This window comes from Schistosoma haematobium, chromosome 1 (genome assembly GCF_000699445.3).
Source record: "Schistosoma haematobium chromosome 1, whole genome shotgun sequence".
Lineage (NCBI taxonomy): Eukaryota > Metazoa > Platyhelminthes > Trematoda > Strigeidida > Schistosomatidae > Schistosoma > Schistosoma haematobium.
Window position 1 is genome coordinate 45,550,721 of NC_067196.1, and position 20,900 is coordinate 45,571,620.

The window sequence follows — 20,900 nt, forward strand, 5'->3', positions numbered from 1 at the left end:
TTTATATACTGGCAAATAATTAGATAATGTAGTCAAAAAATATATTTAGGAGATGAATATATACAGTTCTTTGTTAGGTATTGTATTTTCCAGGATTTAATAGGTAGTACTCTATATTATTTTCCTCTATAAGTATACACGCTGTTTTAATGTACGTCTGAACTTCGTTTTATGGTCATATGTTGATTATATTTGTGGTTAATGACTAGCAATGAAATTCAAGGTGTGTATTTTGTCTAAATTTGAATCTTTTCAGTCGGATGACACTGTTAGTCGCTAACTGAAAATATAATCTGTAAAATATTTTTTTCTTTTCTAGTGATTTTTTTTTCGAACTTCTTTGAGTAAGTACTTCAAATCAACATTATAAACATTGAATTCTTGAGGTATATTTGATAAATTATTTTCATATCGAATCAGTCAAGTTAACTCAATTATGAAATCAACAATTTATTTCTAACAAATACATTTTAGTTACTAAGACAATAAGCTTTTAAGTAATATTGATAAAACGCGAATAAAACTGAACATTTTATAATCGATTGTTTATGAACTGGATGAACGGATTGATCTTTTCTAATATACGCAAAAACTTGTTAATTATATTCTAACCTCAGTTTATTATGTCACATGATATATATATATATATATATATATATATATATATATAAGGCGTTTCGCTTGAACTTTTAATGTAAACAATGAAACTAACAAATTTGTGTGAATGCTGATTTTGTTTATAGAATAATTTAGGACTACAATGATCTATGAGGTATTTTAATGTTTTATACATTTAGACTTCAATAATGTAAGAATATGGGTTTTTCATTGACATGATAGACTAATTGATTATAATGCATATCATAGACTTAATGAGTAATTTTTCTAATTCTTTCAAATGTAAAATCTGACTTTTTGAAAGGTCAGAGACTTTTTTTACAAAAAAAGATTGATTAATTAAACGTGATAACTCAACTTAACGTAACGAGTTCATTTTACTAATCAACGAATTGAGCTTTTAGTGATGCCACATCTTCAAGTAATGTATAGGAGTTAAAAATAGCAATGCCATTTTAATAAAATTTTTAGTTATTATGATGCTATATTTATGTTACGTTTGCAGTAATTTTATCATGTAAGATTTGATGAGCACAGATTACTGGTTTTTCAGGGGTATCATCGGTAAAGATCTAAGTAATCCAAGAACTTTATCACAGACTGTATCATTGATTAATTTGAAGTGTATTTGTTCTGTCAAATCAAATTATCAAAACGAACTGGTCATTGTGTACTGAATGATTACTTATCATCCAATAGTAATTTTCTTTATGGAATAACGTCATCTTTTTAAGCTTATATATATAATAACAGATTGAATTTGTAATAATGTATTTAGTATTTGGGCTTATGGTTCGCATACCAACCGAATCCACAAATTGCTTCTATAACATTTTTAGTTAGCAACAAGTTTAGAGAAAATAAAGCATCTGATTTTGTAAAATTTTTAACATATGTCTAACTTAAACGACAAAGGGAAAAGTGTTGATCAAAGCATAAGTCATATTATTACATAAAGAATAAATCTGTTTAATGAGCGATATCATTTTTTTCACTAAAGAATCCAATATAGTAAATCAATCAAACATATGAACTATGTCAAACCACCAAACTCGATCTGTTCACCACTAAATAGAATAAACTTTAAATCATAACACAAAAGCAGGCATCAATCAACTGCACAAATCATCATGAATCTGTGGATATTTTATTAGTGAACACGTTATACAAAGCAAATAACTCAAAATAAAGTTTAATGGTGAGACTATAATTTATGGACGACCTATGAGCAACGCTAAACTGACCTTGAGAGTGTCCATATGTTAACCAGAACCAAATAAGGGTTATAAACCTGTGTGAGGAATTCGAATTATGATTTATAGTTGATGATTAAGATTAGAGTTTTCATCACGAACTGACATCAGCTATATTGCCAAAACTCTATTTATCCAAATGGATGAATGAATTTCATACCAAAATCCGAGACCTGTTATCTTATACGTGTTTAGTTTGTCCATAAATTATAATCTCACCAGTTTAATCATTAGGATCCAAATAATAACAATCAGTTATGAAACAAGCTTTATATTATTTTTCCTTGCAAAACTACAAAAATGATAGACATTTTTTTACACTTCCGAAGTTTGTCTAATATTTCTTTTGAATTAACGTTGTATACAAGAAAATCTATTAATAATTATACATTACAACAAAATGTATATGTCATTATAATAAGAATAAACTATAGGTCCTCTATTTAATAGACAAATATTTTTTGATTGACATCATGAACCGATTGATGCTAGACCACCATTGAAAACCTGGAAGCACTGGATGGCCGCTTCGTCTTATTGTGGGATCCCGCGAGCGGGATCGTGGATGCGCACTGCTGAGGAGTCCCACAATCGGACGAAACGGCCGTCCAGTGCTTCCAGGTTTTCAATGGTGGTCTAGCATCAATTGGTTATTGATACCAATCAAAAACTTAATAAATCTCCACAACCCTATACTGAGATAAATAGTTTTTAGTCTACATTAGAATTCTCATTTTCACTTATCACATTTCATGTCAAATTTTGAGAAGAAATATTTTCGTCCATAATATTAGACATGCTTACATTTGTATGGCTAACAAAATAGGTTATTGTCAGATAAAAGTAGATTTCAATCACATAAGTAACATAAATTCGAATGATGCAATACTTTAACTACTGATTGTTAACATTCATGAACACGTTCAAAAAAATAAATTCTATATTATATTTTAATTGAAAAGTTATATATTACATAATCTCATCACTGGTCATATGTAGTCAAGTCTAAGCACGAATTTACTTTCATCAATATTTAATAGGCCAACTTTCATTGATTATTATAATTACATTGCTAGTTAGTTATATTTAAATAATAAATACGATTTAGATAGATCTTATTCAGCTGTGTTTTTGAATTTGGATATAATTACAACAGTACCAAAAAGGGTAGTCAACTAATAAGAATAGTCATAGAGTGAAAAAAATAATTATCTTCTCTGAAATTACTGTATAATTGTGTTGCAGTTATGAACATACAGTGAGTGTTGAGTAAATGAACTAAAATGACAATAGATGATCACTAAAACACTCATACACTTACTTTATACTTGACATATTTACCATTAAACATCTAAATGTGTTTTAACGCAAACCAAGGAGATAATATAACTAAATAACACATTACTGATTATTTTCCTGTAAAACCGTAAATAGATTACCACTTATTTCATAACACCATAATAATTGACATGACAAATACATGACAAAGATAATTTATGTATATTTAATCATTCATGGTGTTTGTTGGTTTGTCTTGTTCTAAACAAATGAGGTTCATTTTGAATGTCCATCTGAAAAGGTAATACCATACAAAGAATTCATTTGTTTCTTGCTGTTATTATCATAAAGGATAACTATATTGTAAAAAACATTCTTTCTGTCTTTAGCCCTAAAAAAAATATCTGTTTAAAGCAGTCGATTCAAAGGAATTGTGATTATTGAAACGTATATTAGAAAAGTAGTCATATGAATACAGGTGGATAGATTTTTCACAATTCTTAATAGGAATCCTTGAGCTGTGGAATTATTGAAATCGGAAGTATGACATTAACCCACAGATGAAACTGAATAAGGATAGGAATCTAAAAAAGATCAACCAACCGGTGGTTTGAATTATGTTTTTTATCGCATTAATATTTAGAAAAACATTAAAGGCTAAGGCAGATTTCAAAAGTATCACCTCTATTATCAATATATTTTGAAGTTAGCCTGTTTATTAATGAATTATTTATAGCTACAAGTGACAGAGAACTTTTTGTAGGTTGATATGAATTAAAACTGTATAATGATAGTGTATTGACTATACATATATCAATTCTTTGTAAACATGAAGAAATACTATGTTATTTACATTACTGATTTTGAATTATGATTGAATACTGTAAAAGTAATAGATATTTTTATATGAAGAATCCCTTATTTCAGCATTGGACAAATGTTTCGTTATACGCCAACATGAATGTAGATTGTACTGAACTTATGACGATCAGATATCTTGGCACGCATAATATTCTTAGACCACTGAGTGGTGGTAGTTCAAATTTCCGATTTCATTTATTAATGTAGAAACTAATTCTTTTATTGAAAGATATACTAATACATAAGATTTGTCAACAATTATATTTTGATCAGTATAACTAATCGTATTTATTTTTGGTAAACAGAAACTCACGATTTTAATTTCCTCAATGAACTTTAAAAGACCTTAATACATCTGTCGTGTGGCGTCGAGTCGCGGTAGACTGTCAACACCACTACAAAGGAACGCGTGCCAGGATATCCATAAAATCCCTTGGAAGCCAAATATCAGAAGGCAGTTAATGGATCAAGTCGAGATATATTTGCTGGCGATCTCGTGGTATCGAAAGAATACCGAGATCGTGCCAGGATACAAGCTTGGTTACTGAGCGTAACCGGATTCGCACAAGGTCACAATCGAAGTAAGTATAATGGGTGTTTTTAGCCCAGTTTAACAAAGAGCACATTAAAACAAGCACTGGTACAATTGGTTATAATAATAATTGTTTTCATCAAACCAATCGTGTTCTCGTGATAAAAGTAAGTCACTACACATCTTTGAATATACATCACTAACTTGTATAATTCTAAAATCCAACAAAGAAGACCTTTCGATCTTTATATTTCAAGAAATTTCGCCTAGCTCTTATCATGGATTCTTCCAGTAGACTCTAAATAAAAGTCCATTTTAAATTTATCAAATCTTGTAATTTTGGGAATAGTAGTTGTTGTTATTATTATTTGAATTCATAAACATTGGTACAAGGAGGCACCCAACAGATACACCACATAAATTATTTGATTTATGTGAGAGCTTGGATACTTCCCCGGTGCCCAAACAGAAGCAGGTGGTTTTCTTAGGGGGTTACACCCCAAGCTTTTGACCTCAAGGTCTAATCCACAAAGCAGTGGAGTAATGTCAGGAGATGCAGTCCTATGGTAGTCGGTGACCCATAATTGGTTCACACGTCATTTGTTTCCTCAGGATCCTGGAGCCCATGTATACCATTGGTTTGGGATCGGAGTTTTCCAACTTCCCTGGGTGGATGCTCGATATCCACCAACCAGGTCAAAACGCCGGACATTCACTTTTCGTCCTCTCAGTTTCGTAAACAACACCCCCGCCACAAAAAGGCAGTAAGTAGGACTTTCCTGTAGTAATAGTAAACTAAACGGTGGTAAAGTTTTGTTATCCCTAAACGAACAAATAATGTTGAACGAGAATATACATTATATTAAAATTTCTGTCATACCCAAATATTATTCGATATTTTGATTATGGATTTTTCAAAATACTGGTGGAAATGTTTTTATACTATATTCATATACATGAGAATGAAACTCACTGGTTACTTGTATCTCAATATTTATAAGTTTTTTTCAACTAATGATTGTATTGATAAGAGAAATAAATGTTCACATTTGCTAATGCACAAAATAATAAAAATATTTTGGATTGAACTGTTTTATCAAATTACTACTAACATTTTGTTGGAGTTTTGTTTTCTGAAATGGATAGCTTGCTCGTGGAGCTTTCATCGTTCTTCTGAACGATATCATCAGCACAAACTTCAGGTAGAAGTGAAGTGTTCTCCACTATTAATATTCTTGGTTGTAGTTATTTTTTGTTTAAAATTATTTACCTATGAACGAATTACAATGACTTCAAATGTTATTTAAAAATATCCTTTTTTTATTAATTTACAATTTGGTAATTTTTAAGTTTGCATTATCCTATTCTCAGTAATCAAGACTGAATTTTCATTATTCTTTGTTGGTAAATCTATTTCATGAGTGAACGCTTCAACATTACTATTTTGCTGGACATTTAATTACACATGAAATCGTGATTAACAGTGAATTCTAATAAGTAAGTTTCATCCTATCTAGGATTCATTTGGTGGATATGATTGTAGCAATATTTATTTTCCCACCTAGATCAGAAAAAAGTACCTATTGTGTTGTGTCATTATGACCCTCTAGTTATCACGTAATCTATTCGCCAATCAAAATACTACTTATTCGCCCTTATACTGTACTAAACCAATGACGTCCGACCGGTCTGATCAGCCTAGCATCCTACTGGTCCGTTGCTCGCCTCGCCCTTCACTTGAGTCCAGAATGCCAATAACAACCTCCACTATGAGAATTATTTATTTCGGAAGTACTGGGTTTATATACTAACCAAACAGACCGCAACGTACCATAAAATAGGAAATAACATTTGTACAAAATATAGCCAAAGGTGGCTGTGAACTTGAGAGACAGTAATTAATAAACTGAGTACAACATAAGAACAGCAAATCGTACAATAATAATTTATAGGTCAAAATAAAGCTTATAATAAGATGAATATAAATATACACAATCTAGTTACTGAATAGTTATACCACAAGAATTTATAGATAATGTAATTCTATTAACAGGTCTCAGAAGTTACTCGTAATGTAATCTTCACTAGGATATAACATATTGTTTTAGAGGTTAATGACTTATTCATTTAACTACTGAGTCTCTTTAGCGAATAACTTTTTTCAAAGGGTATACTATTCAGTCGTAATTGCTTGTATTATTCTGTTGTAAAAACTATTAGATTACTGGATCACTAAGCTTTTATTATCAAAGAAGAAACAAAAATTTAAGAATATCTATTCAGTCTTTATTGAACTATATTAAATCCAATAAAAGTTGTATTCCCTTAAACTTGAGATGAAATATGTTATTTTTTAGTGTATATTTATGTCTTAGAAATGATAGAAATTTCCAAATTTTATTGATATAATAAATACATAACTTTCATTTCACTCTAACTGTTATATTCACATACCGTGAAAATATTATATACTAAACTAAATAGATAGATTTACAAATTCAACGTTATAAGATGTACATGATAAATTTTTCAAAACTAATTTAAATGGGCCATTTTATACATTTTATGGAATAACTGTACAGAAACATTTAGTCATTTCTTAATCAAATTGTTTATATGACCTATATTATATTAACTATTGTCCAGTAACAAAGATATAAGAACAAAGTAAACAAGTGTATATGTTAGTTACTATTTAAATATCACTCAGTTGATCATTATCATATTTCTAGTTTATTAGTTATATGTAAATAGATATAAAATATACAAGGTATTACAGACTATCAAACATATTTCCTTTTTTTCAGTGTGTTCGTTATAATCAGATACATTTATAAACTCATAAGGGAAGAAATCAATCAACACAATCAAAAGAATCAAATTAGTTCCCCCCCTAACTCCAAACATACATAGATTTAAAAAAGGAAACTAAAAATCTAAATAAATCCATACGAAAATTTTATAAACAATGATAAACATAAATTTTCAGGTTTACGTGCACTGCTTTAAATTATAAACATGATTTCAGTGTAAACGTTTGTAAAAGTTTGTAAAGAATGCTATTTAACGTTAGTTATTACCTTTACTTCTCACTTTATCAAATTAATCTTTGTTAGTTGGTTTGAAATAATAAGGAATTTTTGATTTTATCATGTCTTTATATGGAATAATTTGTAAGAAAATAATATGTTATTGTTGATGTGCCAAAAACTAAAATCACAAACTTTAGTTTCCAGCGGGTTACGGTGATTGATTATGATCTAAAAGTCTGTATTCTCATGAATATAATTTTGTTTTCAAAAAATTGTTTAGCGGTTTCTCAAGAAAACTTTGAGAAATGAAATGAAATACATTCTATACCTACTAACAGAACATGCGAAGGAGTGTATATTTTTGCCTAATCTGTTCAGTAAACTTTCTTTTGTCAGTGTATTGACACTGTATCAAACGTTCCAACTATCTAGTCCTTTTAAATACGCTTCTATAGTGAAAGTATTCACTGACTCCTTTATTCCAGACCTCAGAAATCACAAAACATAAAGGTGTTGATATTTTGTAATCATGAGTTGTAACTTATTATTTGCTGCGAAAATTAATAATTTTGGAACTCCAGCTTGTTTAGTTAAATTTTCAGCTAACACCTTTGTGTATACCCGAGTCAATCCAAGCATTTATTTAGTTGTCGCTCTGTGTAATTGTGTACTTTGAAAATAGTAAATGTATTGTTTGATATTATTTTTCAAATCACGATAGAAAAGACAGTTAAAACGTCAGCTAGCATCATGAAACTTTCTGATAGAAACCTAAGATATAAACTGGAGTCATTTAATGCTCTGATTTCATTGGTGACAAGGTTTATAAATGTACGAAGCCCAACGTTAGCTGAACAGAATAACTACTTTTTTCGTAATTCCTAATTTAGTCATTACTTGATCCCCAGCATACCGATTATTTCGAAATTCAACTTCATTTGGAATTCTTAGCTAATTTAATGTTTACTGTTTTCTGTATACACGTTAATAAATCGAAAGTATGTACTATTTCCACTGTTTAGTAGTAGATTGATAATCTTAGATTTTTACAAATCGCTAACTAGATAATAACTAATTTTAGGATGTTTCCCTCAATGGTGACGAATATCTGTCACTAAGACAATTTAATTTAGCCAAGTAATTACTTGATGTTACACTATAGCCTATTACATATAGTTCAAGATACCTGTTCTCACTTTATCATTTATATGTTCATACACCTGGTGAACGGTTCGATCTGAAATGTTGTTCGAAACTTAAGGTTTGTTAAGTTCGGTTCCATAACCTGCCTGAGTCACAATATGAACTAAAATGAGGTATTTCTTACAAATTACTCATTGGTTATAACTTCAGTGTATATTTAATATCATTTACTGGTTTTTCAAGACAAAAACCTTAACTCCTCTCATAAGGACGTGTTTACTCATTTGCCGATTAGTAGCCATCATATGAGTAGGTTGGAAGAAGATCATTTATGATCTAACAAAAATATAATTCTATGAAGTTGTATACTGTCGAACTGATTCGTGCTACAAGGTTCAGTTTTATCACGAACGATGTTTACATAACATGTGGCTATGATCAGTTTCATTAAGATAGAAGTCTGCATCCTACGCTTAAATCTTTGATTTTGATAATTTTATGTACTTTTCAATCTTAAATTTCACCTTACTTCCAAATCAAATCCTCTATGTTAAAATTTGTAATATCAATGATTTTTCGCTTCTACTTTTTTTATTTTACTTGGTAACAGTTTCGTCATTGTGCTTGGATTGTAACAAACTTGTCCCACATTTCAAGTTCTGTCAACGACTGATTGATCAACTATCTATGTAAAGAACTTTGTTTATTTCTTAGTGATTTTTATTTTCGGTGACTGTTTTAAGTTTTTGTAATAAAATGTAAATGATTTGGTGTTTCACATAAAGATTTATAAACAGGTAGAATATAAGAAAGCAATACAGAATTTTAGGACCGTTTTTCCTTGAGTATTAAAAAATTACACCCGGTCTATGAATAATTGAAAGTGTACCCTTACTTTAAGTACCTACACCTGTTACTCCTAACGGAGCATAGGCCGCCGACCAGCATTCTCCAACCCACCCTGTCCTGGGCCTTTTCTAGTTCTATCCAATTGTTGTTCATTCTTCTAATGTCTATCTCCATTTCCCGGCGTAATGTGTTCTTCCATCTTCCTCTTTTCATTTGGCCTTGGAGATTCCAAGTGGAGGCTGGCCTTGTGACACAGTTGGGTGCTTCTCTCAATGTATGTCTTATCCACTTCCAGCGCTTCTTTCTGATTTCTTCCTCCGCTGGGATCTGGTTTGTTCTCTCCCACAGTAGGTTGTTGCTAATAGTGTCCGGCTAACGGATCTGAGGTATTTTGCGTAGACAACTGCTAATAAACACCTGTATCTTCTGAATGATGGCTTTCGTAGTTCTCCAGGTTTCCGCCCCATACAGTAGAACTGTCTTGACACTTGTATTGAAAATCCTGACCTTGGTGTTGGTTGACAGTTGTTTTGAATTCCAGATGTTCTTCAGTTGTAGATATGCTGCTCTTGCTTTGCCAATCCGTGCCTTCACGTATGCATCAGATCCACCGTTGTTATATCCGAGCGAAGATTAAATCATGAGTAACTTCTGAAACATATTAATTGACTAATATTATCTATACAGTCTTATGGTATAACTATTCAATAATTAGATTATGTTAATTTATATTCCCCTTATTACAAGCTTTATTTTGACCTATAAATTATTATTGTACGATTTGCTGTTCTTATGTTATACTCAGTTTATTAATTACTGTCTCTCACGTTTACAGCCACCTTTGGCTTTATTGTGTACAAATGTTATTTCCTATTTTATGGTGCGTTGCGGTCTTTTTGGTTGATATATAAGCACAGTATGTTTGAAATAAATTATTCGATTCGATTCAGTTCGATTCACATCTTGGAAGCTGGTATTGGTATTCTGGACTCAAGTGGACGGGCTAGGCGGACATAGGACCAGTAAGGACGCTAGGCTGCTCATACCGGTCGAACGTCATTGGTTTGGCACAGTGCGAAGATTTTATAAGTCGTATTTTGATTGGTGGATAAATAACGTGGTAAAAACCGGACATAAAATCATAACAACCGTGTTCATCGATGATGCTGCCCGGATATGTAAAGATTGTTACATCATTCAAATCTTCTCCGTCAAGTGTAGTTTGATTGGTACATGTTGTGTTGTATCTGAGAGTCTTGCTTCTCCCTTCTTGTATATTGAGACCTACTGCTGCTGAAGCTGCTGCTACCCTTGTCGAAGTCTCCTGCATTTGTTGTTGTGTGTGCGATAAAAGAGTCAGATAATGTGAGAAGTCTAGATCGTCTAGCTTCATCCTATGTGTCAACTGTATCCTATGCTTCTCTCCAGATGTTGACGTCTTTATGATCCAGTCGATCACCAGGCGAAAGAGAAAGGGTGAGAGTAAGTAACCTTGACTGACACTGATCTTTTCTTTGAACGAGTCTGTGAGCTATCCTCCAGGCACGATTTCGCAGTTTAATTCGTTCTAGGAACTCTGTATGATGTTGACTATCTTCTCAGACACAGTAATCCTCTCCTTGTGGCTGTGCTTCTTGTGGCCCCTGGAACTTCATAACATATTGAAGTGACTACCTTCTTGAACCCCTTCTGTTAGGTCCCGATAAGAATAACGAATGGTAATTTTCGGGATCCATTTATGAACAAATATTATGAGTATATTTTTATCGTATAATTGTTATGTAACTAAACTGTTCATATTCATGTCCCTCTCATTATGAGTTTTATTTTGACCTGTGAACTATTATTATACGATTTACCATTCTTGAGTTATGACCTGTCTGTTAATCACTACCTCCCTCATTCACAGCCACTTTTGGCCAAATATTGTAAAAATGTTATTTTCTATTTTATGGTATTTTATAGTCCGTTTGATTGGTATATATACCCCGTATGTTTGAAACAAATGATTCATATTGCAGAGGCTGGGATTGGTATTCTGGACTTAGTCAGTCAGTCAGCTACAACGTAGGACCAGGCACATTTATGCATCAGTCCACGTTGCTATACCTTATTAACACAACAAGATGGACACCGGATTCATAAAAGTAGTTAATTCAGAGGTGGTAATATATAAAAGAAAGATTGCATATAAGGATATAGTACAGAAAGAATGAATTAGTTTGTAGAAAGAAAGATATGAAGCAATTTTAATCTCTTAGTTTAAGGGAAGATAGAGAGTGTATACACCGACGCCATTGTGATCGATTCCGAGCCATGTCACCTACAGTCTCCAACCATTGGTTACGAAAGTCACGCGGACCCCAACCAAGTAGTCTGGATCTACCAACATGGCTCAAACTACAAGTTAGCGACTTCAAGCACTGATGCCATGTTTTGGTTTGGCCGCCCCTAACTTTCTACCAACCACCTCCAACACCGGTTAGCATTGCACGTCGTGGTAATCGGTGTTCAGGCATACGCAACACGTGGCCCAACCATCTCAGTCGATGAAGATTCACAACCTCATCAACTGATTTACCATCATTCCCTAATACCCTGTGTCAAACCTCACTATTACCTAACCAGTGATCCCAGAAATATTTCTAAGGCATCTGTGGTCAAACACTAGTAGCTAACGAGTGTCTTCTACTCTTAATGACCATGTTTCACAGCCATAAATTAAAACAGAACGGACTGCCGCGCAGTATACTCGTCCTTTTATTGATAGACGGATATCTCGCCTTCTCCATAGGTGACGTAAGTTGGCAAAAGCCAAGCGAGCTTTTCGAATGCGTGCTGGGATTTCGTCCGACACCAACCCATTAGGGCTGATCAGACTTCCAAGATAAGTGAAGTTGTCAACGCGTTCGACTACTTCACTCCCTATCCTTAGTTCAGGTGTTGACGCAGACCAGTCCTGAAGCAACAACTTGCATTTAGAGGGAGAGAAGCGCATTCCAAACATTCTGGCATTGTTGCTCAGTGCTACCAAAAGACTCTGCATTTTGTCAGCATCTTCACCAAACAGGACTATATCGTCTGCGTATTCTAAGTCGATAAGTGGACCTCCTGGTAGGAGATCAATACCCGAGAATTCAGTCGACGAGAATGTTATTTCCATTAGTAGGTCTATGATGAAGTTAAACAAAAATGGAGAAAGTGGACAGCCTTGACGGACACCACTTGAGGTTGCAAAAGCAGATGGCAGTTCGTCAGAAGCTCTGACTCGACTGGTAACGTTCGAGCAAAGAGCCTTCACAAGGTTTATGTACTTCTGAGGTACGCCTTTCAATGACAGACACTGCCACAGAATCTCGCGGTCTACAGAGTCAAATGCTGCTTTCAAGTCAAGGAAAACTATCATTGTCGGATGCCGATAAGCATGCCTAATCGCTAAAATCGGACCACCATCCTTAAAGACTTCTGGAGCCAATCCATTTGGACCAGCTGCCCTTTCTCGTTTCAGATTTACTATAGCCTTTTGAACTTCTGCTGGAGTTGGGGGACCTACTTCAATGCTCTGGGAATGGAGGGTAGTTGTAGAGTAGCTGAAGGCCAGCTGAACTGTTCTCTCAAATGTTCCGCCCATCGTTCTAAACGTCTGGACCGAGAGCAGATGAGTGTCGTCTTTTTCCGAAATAGTCTGACTTACACTTGATTTGGGTGAACCGGAATACTGAAATACCCACCTAAATGCCTTTCTGTTTGGTTTAAATTACCTGTCTGGGCATTAAAGTCACCCCTACGAGTACTATGTCTGAACGTTTAGCTTTCTGAAGAAGTTCAGATAGCTTTCTGTAAAATTCATCTTTTACTTCATCTGAGCTGCACTCGGTGGGAGCGTAGGCAGAAACGACAAAAAGGCAACGACGTGTGTCCCTATCCTTCCGAGTTCTTACGGAGCCGTTTAGCCGAACAGCACATAAACGACTGTTAACGGGGATTCACTCTAACAGTGCTTGTTCCGCCCTCATGCTTAGTGCTATGCCTACTCTTGCCAGTCCACGAGAGCTGGCCGTCGGGTCACGAGATACACGGAGGGTGTATCTCGTTGGCTCTCCGTTTTGACGAGGTGAGGTCAAGGGAATGACCACACTGGGATCCTGTATGTGTGTTTCAGAGACACAGCATACACCAATGGTACGAGATTCTAGGGTTCTAGCGAAGGGAGCTTGTTGACCGATTTGGCATAGGGTGCGTACGTTGAAGGCTCCAATGTGTAGTTTGCAGCGAGGTTTCAGTAGACATGGGACAGTGTTTTGAGCACTAGAATCGTTGGCTATGGTGACACTTGAGGAGGAAGCTGAAAGAGGAAATTTAGAGTTGAAAGTCGATGTAGGAGGAATAATAGAAAGTGAAGACGGAGGTTGGTTATGAATACAGTGGTCTTGAGTGCTGTTAGAGGTATGAGGGCGGTTATCACTTCCCGGTTGCCCACACCGTGGAAGGGTTCTTCTGGAGGTACCTGAAAAGGAAATTGGATTCGGTGTGGTCTTAGTGACCTGGGGGCGTGACCGCAGTGCCCAGGGGACAACTGCTTGAGATCGGTCACACGCGACCTTTCTATGGGTAATTTTCGTGTTAGCCCCATACTTATTGAGACCTTACTGCCGGAGACGGATATCCGTGGGATAAGGCGAGGTGTGCATTTTTACGGTCGACCTTTTCTAACCCCACCCCTCCTTGTGGGAAGGCAGCATCGCTGTCATGCTGGTTGCTTGAAGGAAACACCTTACTGTTGTCACACCTCTGTACAGTCAGCAGTACGACTTCGCCTTCGGACCTTGGGTTTGTTGCTTTTAGTCTTACCGCTCTTCAACCGACCTGTCTGACATGGTAGGACCTTGAGGAACAGTTGTTCCAGCCAGTATAGCTCGGTCGCTTCATCACGATAGGCAAGCCCGACCACCACGTCAAGGTAGCAACAACGGTCGGGTCTGGACTTAACTGGCTGGGCGAGACAGGATGCGAGACCAATCAGCACTCTAGGCTGCTCTCACGTGTTTTATGCATCACTGGTTCGATCGATAATTCGCTGCCCTCTGATTGACAGTATCCTTGCGTTATACAATAAACAAGGCACTTAGGATCACAAGTTATAACACCTTATATTTGTTCTCCATAGTAGTTCCCTCTTCATGGATTAGATCGTGAAAGACCTGTAACCTATTGCTGAGGACTCTCTCGAATTCGTTGAGTCTATCAGTATCCTGAAGAAACGTCGTATTAAACTTTTGTTATGTTGTCCGCACCGTTGTTCAGTGTTTCTTGAGTCTCAATTTCATTTTGGCGATCAGTACGTGATTATCTTAGGCTATATCAGCTCCTCTCTTGGTTGTCACTTTCTGCATCGTCCACCTATAACCGGTTTATTGAGGGCACATAGGTTTGCAAATCTCGCACCATTTTCGTCCCTTTCTCCCAGTCCGTGTCGTCCCATGATGTCTTCATATCCGGTGTTGCCCATTCCAACCTTGGCATTTAAATCTCCCATCAGAATGGTCAAGTCCTTTGTTGGACACTTCTCAACGATTGACTACAGCCTAGTGTAGAATTGATCTTTAGCGTCTTCATTGTAGTTGTTGGTAGGCGCATAGCATTGGATGACGTTCATTGAAATGCCCTCTTTCTTTGTTTTGAAGGAGGTTTTGGTGATCCTTGGTCTATGAGATTCTATAACGTTTCAAATTATTTGAATGGTGATATGAACTAGGAATCACAGAAATAACGCAATTGAATCATCTCATCAACATGTTAATGAGATCATATCAATAATATATCTCGTTACATACCATTACAGGGACTTTGTACTTAACTTATCTAGGCCCGAACCCATCCTCACCAGCGTGTAAGAAACCAAAGCTTACACTATCCATAAAAGTTGATTTTATCTGTGTTTATATATACACATGTATATGAATTGTTTATAATAAATTTACGAATACAATATGAGCAATTTCTTGAAACAATAAAACCCTATTCGTATATCAACGTTGTTATTGAGGACCACATTTTCAAGTCCCTTATGGCATAAGTGTAATCATAAACTTATTGGCTATTTCAACATAACCACTTACTAATTTTTATAAAGTTTTTATTATTCAATAAGGTAACCAGTCATAAGAAATTAGTGAAGAACCTAAATTACGTAGTCTAAGTCATTTAACTGTTTTCTTCCCATAACGTCAATAGGAGTCGAAAATGAAAAATAAAATCTTCAAGGAGCCATAGTATGACCGGCTGTAACTTTGCAACTTGTGCACTACAAATGTAATCGAGGAGATGTGATCGTGATGTAAAACATTGCTTAAAATCCCCATCTTCAATCATTCCCTTTACTAATGACTGACTGTTCTAACCCATTAGTTCCAGAAGAAATTCATTATGAACTATTCCTGTCCATTATCAAGGACTGACTTCTAACGCCCTGATTTTGCTATCCTTACATATAAAAAGTATCATTTTTGATTCAAAGGACTTGTTCTGAGCCTAACTTTCAGTAAATTACTTTTTTAGTATTATCTGAGTTAATTTCTGCGCATCGTTTTATGTCAGCTTAGTATTAGGCGACCTAGATACTGTTTTGCTATTACCTGTCGTATGCCGTACGGTAAGTGCAAAGGTTGTTTTCATGAATCATGTACAGACCTTAAAGCAACTGCCTGCAAAATACTAAGTAAGTCGGGTCGTAGATGGACATGTGGCTCATGCAACATGAATGAAGAGGATTTACTGAGCAATATTATCATACTCCTCACAGGTCTAAGGGAAACATCATCAGCAACTATGAAAAAAGACAGGTTTTTAACCGATAATCGAATAAAGACGAGCAGTAAGATTGAGAAGAGGAGTTACGATAGCCTCAGTATCGATGGAGTATACAATAACACTAGTAAGGATATGACAGAACTCAATCCCCTCATAACATGGACGGTGTTAGACCCTCTCAATAAACTTCAACCCCCATAACAGACTCTCTAAATGCAACTGTAGTGTAGGTGACTGAACCTCCCTGAACACGACTGAGAACGACCGACTGTCACCGTCGAAAGTGCTAAACAGACCAGGTTCTCTAAACAAACCAACTATCGCATCGACACTGCGACCTACCCTTAACACTATCTGAACAGCCAACAAAAAACACGGAGATCTGGACCAAAATCTAACTATCACATAAAAAGGATGCCAAGCTTAAATTTCTCGGAAACTTGCGAAAGCACGCACGTCCAGGAGAGATTTTTTCACAATTATGGTCCATAAAGATAGCTCCGACCTCCTCAGTCTGCGGAACAGTAACGATGAGATATTTTGAGAAGAATAAAGACGTTAGCCCAAACATCCCAACGATTACATGGCTTGCCCGTGAGAAAGGTACTGAAAATAAAAGTCATCCAATTATGTTTCACGTAACGCTGACTGCCACTCCTGATGTAGAGGATGTTGTGCTCCCCAGTTGCATGTTGAAAACAGTACGGAACGTGAAGATGCTACTTAACATAGCACATTCTGGATGCAGTCTCATCAAGAACATCGTAAAAGAACAGAATAAGGAATCTCACCTGTTTCAAATTGAAGGAATCAAATGTCTGTATACGAACGCTGCGACTTTACGGAACAAAGTGGATACTTTGCGTGAACTGGATAACGCTAATAACAGTAATACGATATGAATATTTTAAACATGGCATCTCAGATTAAGAATCAAGTGCTAGAAATACTCGGGATCCGTTTACGTCCCAATGAAAGGAGGACAGGAATGTGATTCAAAGCCGTTCTGTACCTACGATCTTGCTTAACAGAGCGCCAATTGTACACTCAGGAGTTTAAAAACCTACATGAATGGAATTATCTAACACCTCCAGACGTCTACTTAGAGTCGTCTACATGAAACCCAGCTCCTAGCCCTAGTAGAAAAGTCGTATACTGGAAACATTTCCCAGCTCTATTTCTTTCTGATACATTCATATCTTGATTTACGTTTAACTAAAACTTCTCGAAATCAATTTCTCTGAAATCAAGTACGTTTGAGGTGACAAATCTACTGGTGCTCGGTTCTTCATCTCAATAAATGTATGCATTTTTCGGAAATGTCAATTTAGCAACTCGGTATGGAAATGCTGTCACACATGAACTACATATTTACCAACGAAGGATTCTTAAATGACAGCTTCTCAATCTTGGCTCGCCTGAGTAAACACGATCCTACCGCCAAAGCCTTTGGTTTAATGAGCATAAGTGATTTCAAACATTCTGCTGGCAACAAGCGTTGAAAGTTCAGTCGTTTTTATGTGTCAGCTAGACAAGAAGACCAACAACAGGTAGACTGGAAAGTTTACCCTCAACTTGATGTAAATGCTCATTGAGATTTCTGACTGAACGTAATGTTATGTGCTACAAACTAGTCTGTCTCGCAATGGGTCCTCGAAATATATAAGAAACGTGTGGTTAAAAAAAATAATACCATCAAACGTTAATACGTAGAGACGCCATTGAGTGGAATACAAACTAACCAGTGACAACAGCAGCTCAAACAGGCAAGCAGTCTATTCATAAAGGCAACCAGACAAGAAACCCTTCAGTAATAAATAACGTGAATCGATAAACTTATTTCCAAACTTTGAAGCTTATTCCGTCACAAAGTCTCCCTTCGACAAGTCACAACTAAGGGTTCTTGGCTGTCATGTATTGATGACTCAACCACACGACAACAACGCCACCCACCACCACTTCAACTGTCACATAAAAATTACAGCGATAAGAACTCCACCTGCAACTCCACAGGTCTGTCAAGAGTGAGCCTGTGAGCTGACCTGATGTATCACAAATCGCAGCACCTAAACATGGGCATTTCTCCCGGCTCAGATATGGTGCATTATTCTAAATCGAGAGGAGCAGCTTTAACCTCTGAAAACAGCTTGGTTTGATGTTTCCACATTCCTCAAGCCTAGGCACCGTCCTAGAAAACGTGAACTAATATCCAGTGGCCAACGCAGTTGTTCTTGAGGCTAGTGAACGTCTGCACTTCTCTCAACACCCTCAAAAATCATAGATTCCCTTATTGATATGGATAGCCAACCAGAATTAGCCTAATGGGAAGAAATCGGTCAATTTTCTAAGGGTTAGAGTGAGTTTTCGAACATTTTGTTCGGTGGACCAATACACTTTCTCAATCACTCTTTTGTTCTTGCTTAAGCAGCATGTTTGTAGTGGTATTTGCCCTAACCACATTGTCCTCAAAGCTGAACATGAGATAACTGAGAAACTAGATATTTAACAATTAACATGAAAAGAAGGTCAACAATGGAGAACGCGGGACTAATTATTCGAGATCTAATGGGATGGCATGACTCAGCCGTGCAGGCGTGGTCATTCTTGTGTAGCTTTTCGTTTCTATTCATATTGAATATATTTTTCTGTCTCTAATCTAAATGTGTTCTCCACCATATATTGGTGATGCTTATAACAAAACGAGTCAGAGTAGACAACAATGTGTCTTCGAGTGAGATCTTATCGATAAGGTAGTCACATCGTGACAGATTAGCGTTACTGATAACTTAGCAGGCCCTAATTCTACAAGTTGTTGGTTTAGAGCGTGGCACATTAGGTATCAGTATCACATTTTATACACCGCCCATTACATCACATATATACGACGTTCTAAGTGACTACTTATTGTTTATAAACATATTTTGACCCCTAACAGCGCAGCTTCAGGAAACGTTACTCCAATACAACAAACCTGTTGACAGCTGTGGTCGGATAAAATACCACCTTTAATGGCAGAGGGAAGGTTGATGTCTTACATCTTGAATTCTTAAACATTTTTGGTGAAGTAGATGATATACGTCTCACTCAAACTGGCCAACCGCTCTGTAGAGATGTCCCGAGTTGAAAGAGATCTAAACAAAAATATCACTGGAGCAGACCCTGAACTGGCAACGTTGAAGAGCATTTTCGGGCAGTTTGATAGCAAAACTTCGGCAGATTCATTAAAACACATTTAGAGTATGAACATACAGTGTTTTCCCTCACTTCGAAATAATAAGAATACACTGGAATGTAATCAGTGACGAGACGCGAACTCAGTTTTAGGGCTCAAAATTGACCACTGAATATTTACTATCAGAGTATAGGCATCTAATAGGTGATCTTCTAACAACTTATAGCGTCCTAAAAACTCCTAACAACCCCTCTTAAATGTTGACCTTATTTCAGTAAGAGAGAGAGAAACACCCGTATATTCAAGGCACAAAATTGCCGGATGGACTGTAGACACAAACTTTGCTCTTCGCAGGTGCACAGATTCGGGAGCTCACTGCAGACTGAGGTGATCAAAATGACTTCCCAGAAGTCCTTCAAGCGAAAACTTGACATATTCTTAAAGATCTAATACAGTATTTAACCATAATTTCATTTAAAAATTCGGCTTTAACTGTCATTATATATTGGTGCCCACCTGGAGGCATTGGTGATCCCCTACGACCAGATAGGCATGTCAACTAAGCAACTGCTACTAGTGTTCCGTCCAGTATAACTTGAACCGTTTGAATAAATAATCACTTGAATAAACCATGGCAAGTTCCAAAGTTCATCCATTAAATAAAATGCTTGCGATACATACTTTTTTGGTAGAATTTGTGAGCAACAACTTGGTGTCCTGGCCTAGAATCTCTCATCATTCCAAGATAATAAACATATTATGGGGCATATTCATGAAGAGACTCGAGATTTCCTTAAGCCCACAAAACGCTAAACATTGAGTATAAAGACGTTGGATAAAGAGTTCTGATTTTATTTAGTGCTCGACTGCTAGAGGTTAATTTAATAGAAAGTAGGACAGTCTTTTATCCATGTGAAATATTTTGTACAGTGCTTGGAATGAATGCAAATCCAACCACGATTGACCATCAGTGCCAGAGCTAGAATGCAGTGAAAGTAAACCTCCACCCATAACGAGTAATTTTAGATTCAGCACACGCTAGATGCAACAAACCGTGGGCCGAAAGAAATACCGTTAAGAGACCAGCAAGCATACTAGAACACTAAGTATAGACCTTCACACCACTAGAACAATTAGCACAACTAACCTCCAGGGTCGGTAAACAATAAATCTCCGCGTTCGATAGCTATAAACCTTAGAAACGGAGATTATCTTATTTCGGCTCTTTAGGCCTAGTAAGGCTCAAAGAATGGTTTAAGTCACGTCAGATGTTAAGGGGCAAATAGATCGAAAAGAAATCAGGGGAGCAGCTGAAAATGACAAATCTCATTGTCGTTTGACCTCTTTCAACA

The 20,900-nt window shown here is 36.0% G+C and overlaps 1 protein-coding gene across 1 annotated transcript; it reads left to right on the top strand.

The window, feature by feature from the left end:
• The first annotated feature begins 672 nt into the window (after positions 1-672).
• On the top strand, positions 673-12,180 carry MS3_00001375 (uncharacterized protein). Its single transcript, XM_051208812.1, has 3 exons — positions 673-772; positions 4,316-6,039; positions 7,350-12,180. The coding sequence occupies exon 2, from the start codon at positions 5,448-5,450 to the stop codon at positions 5,847-5,849; it is 402 nt and encodes a 133-aa protein (XP_051074216.1). The 5' UTR covers positions 673-772; positions 4,316-5,447; the 3' UTR covers positions 5,850-6,039; positions 7,350-12,180.
• The last annotated feature ends 8,720 nt before the right edge of the window (positions 12,181-20,900 follow it).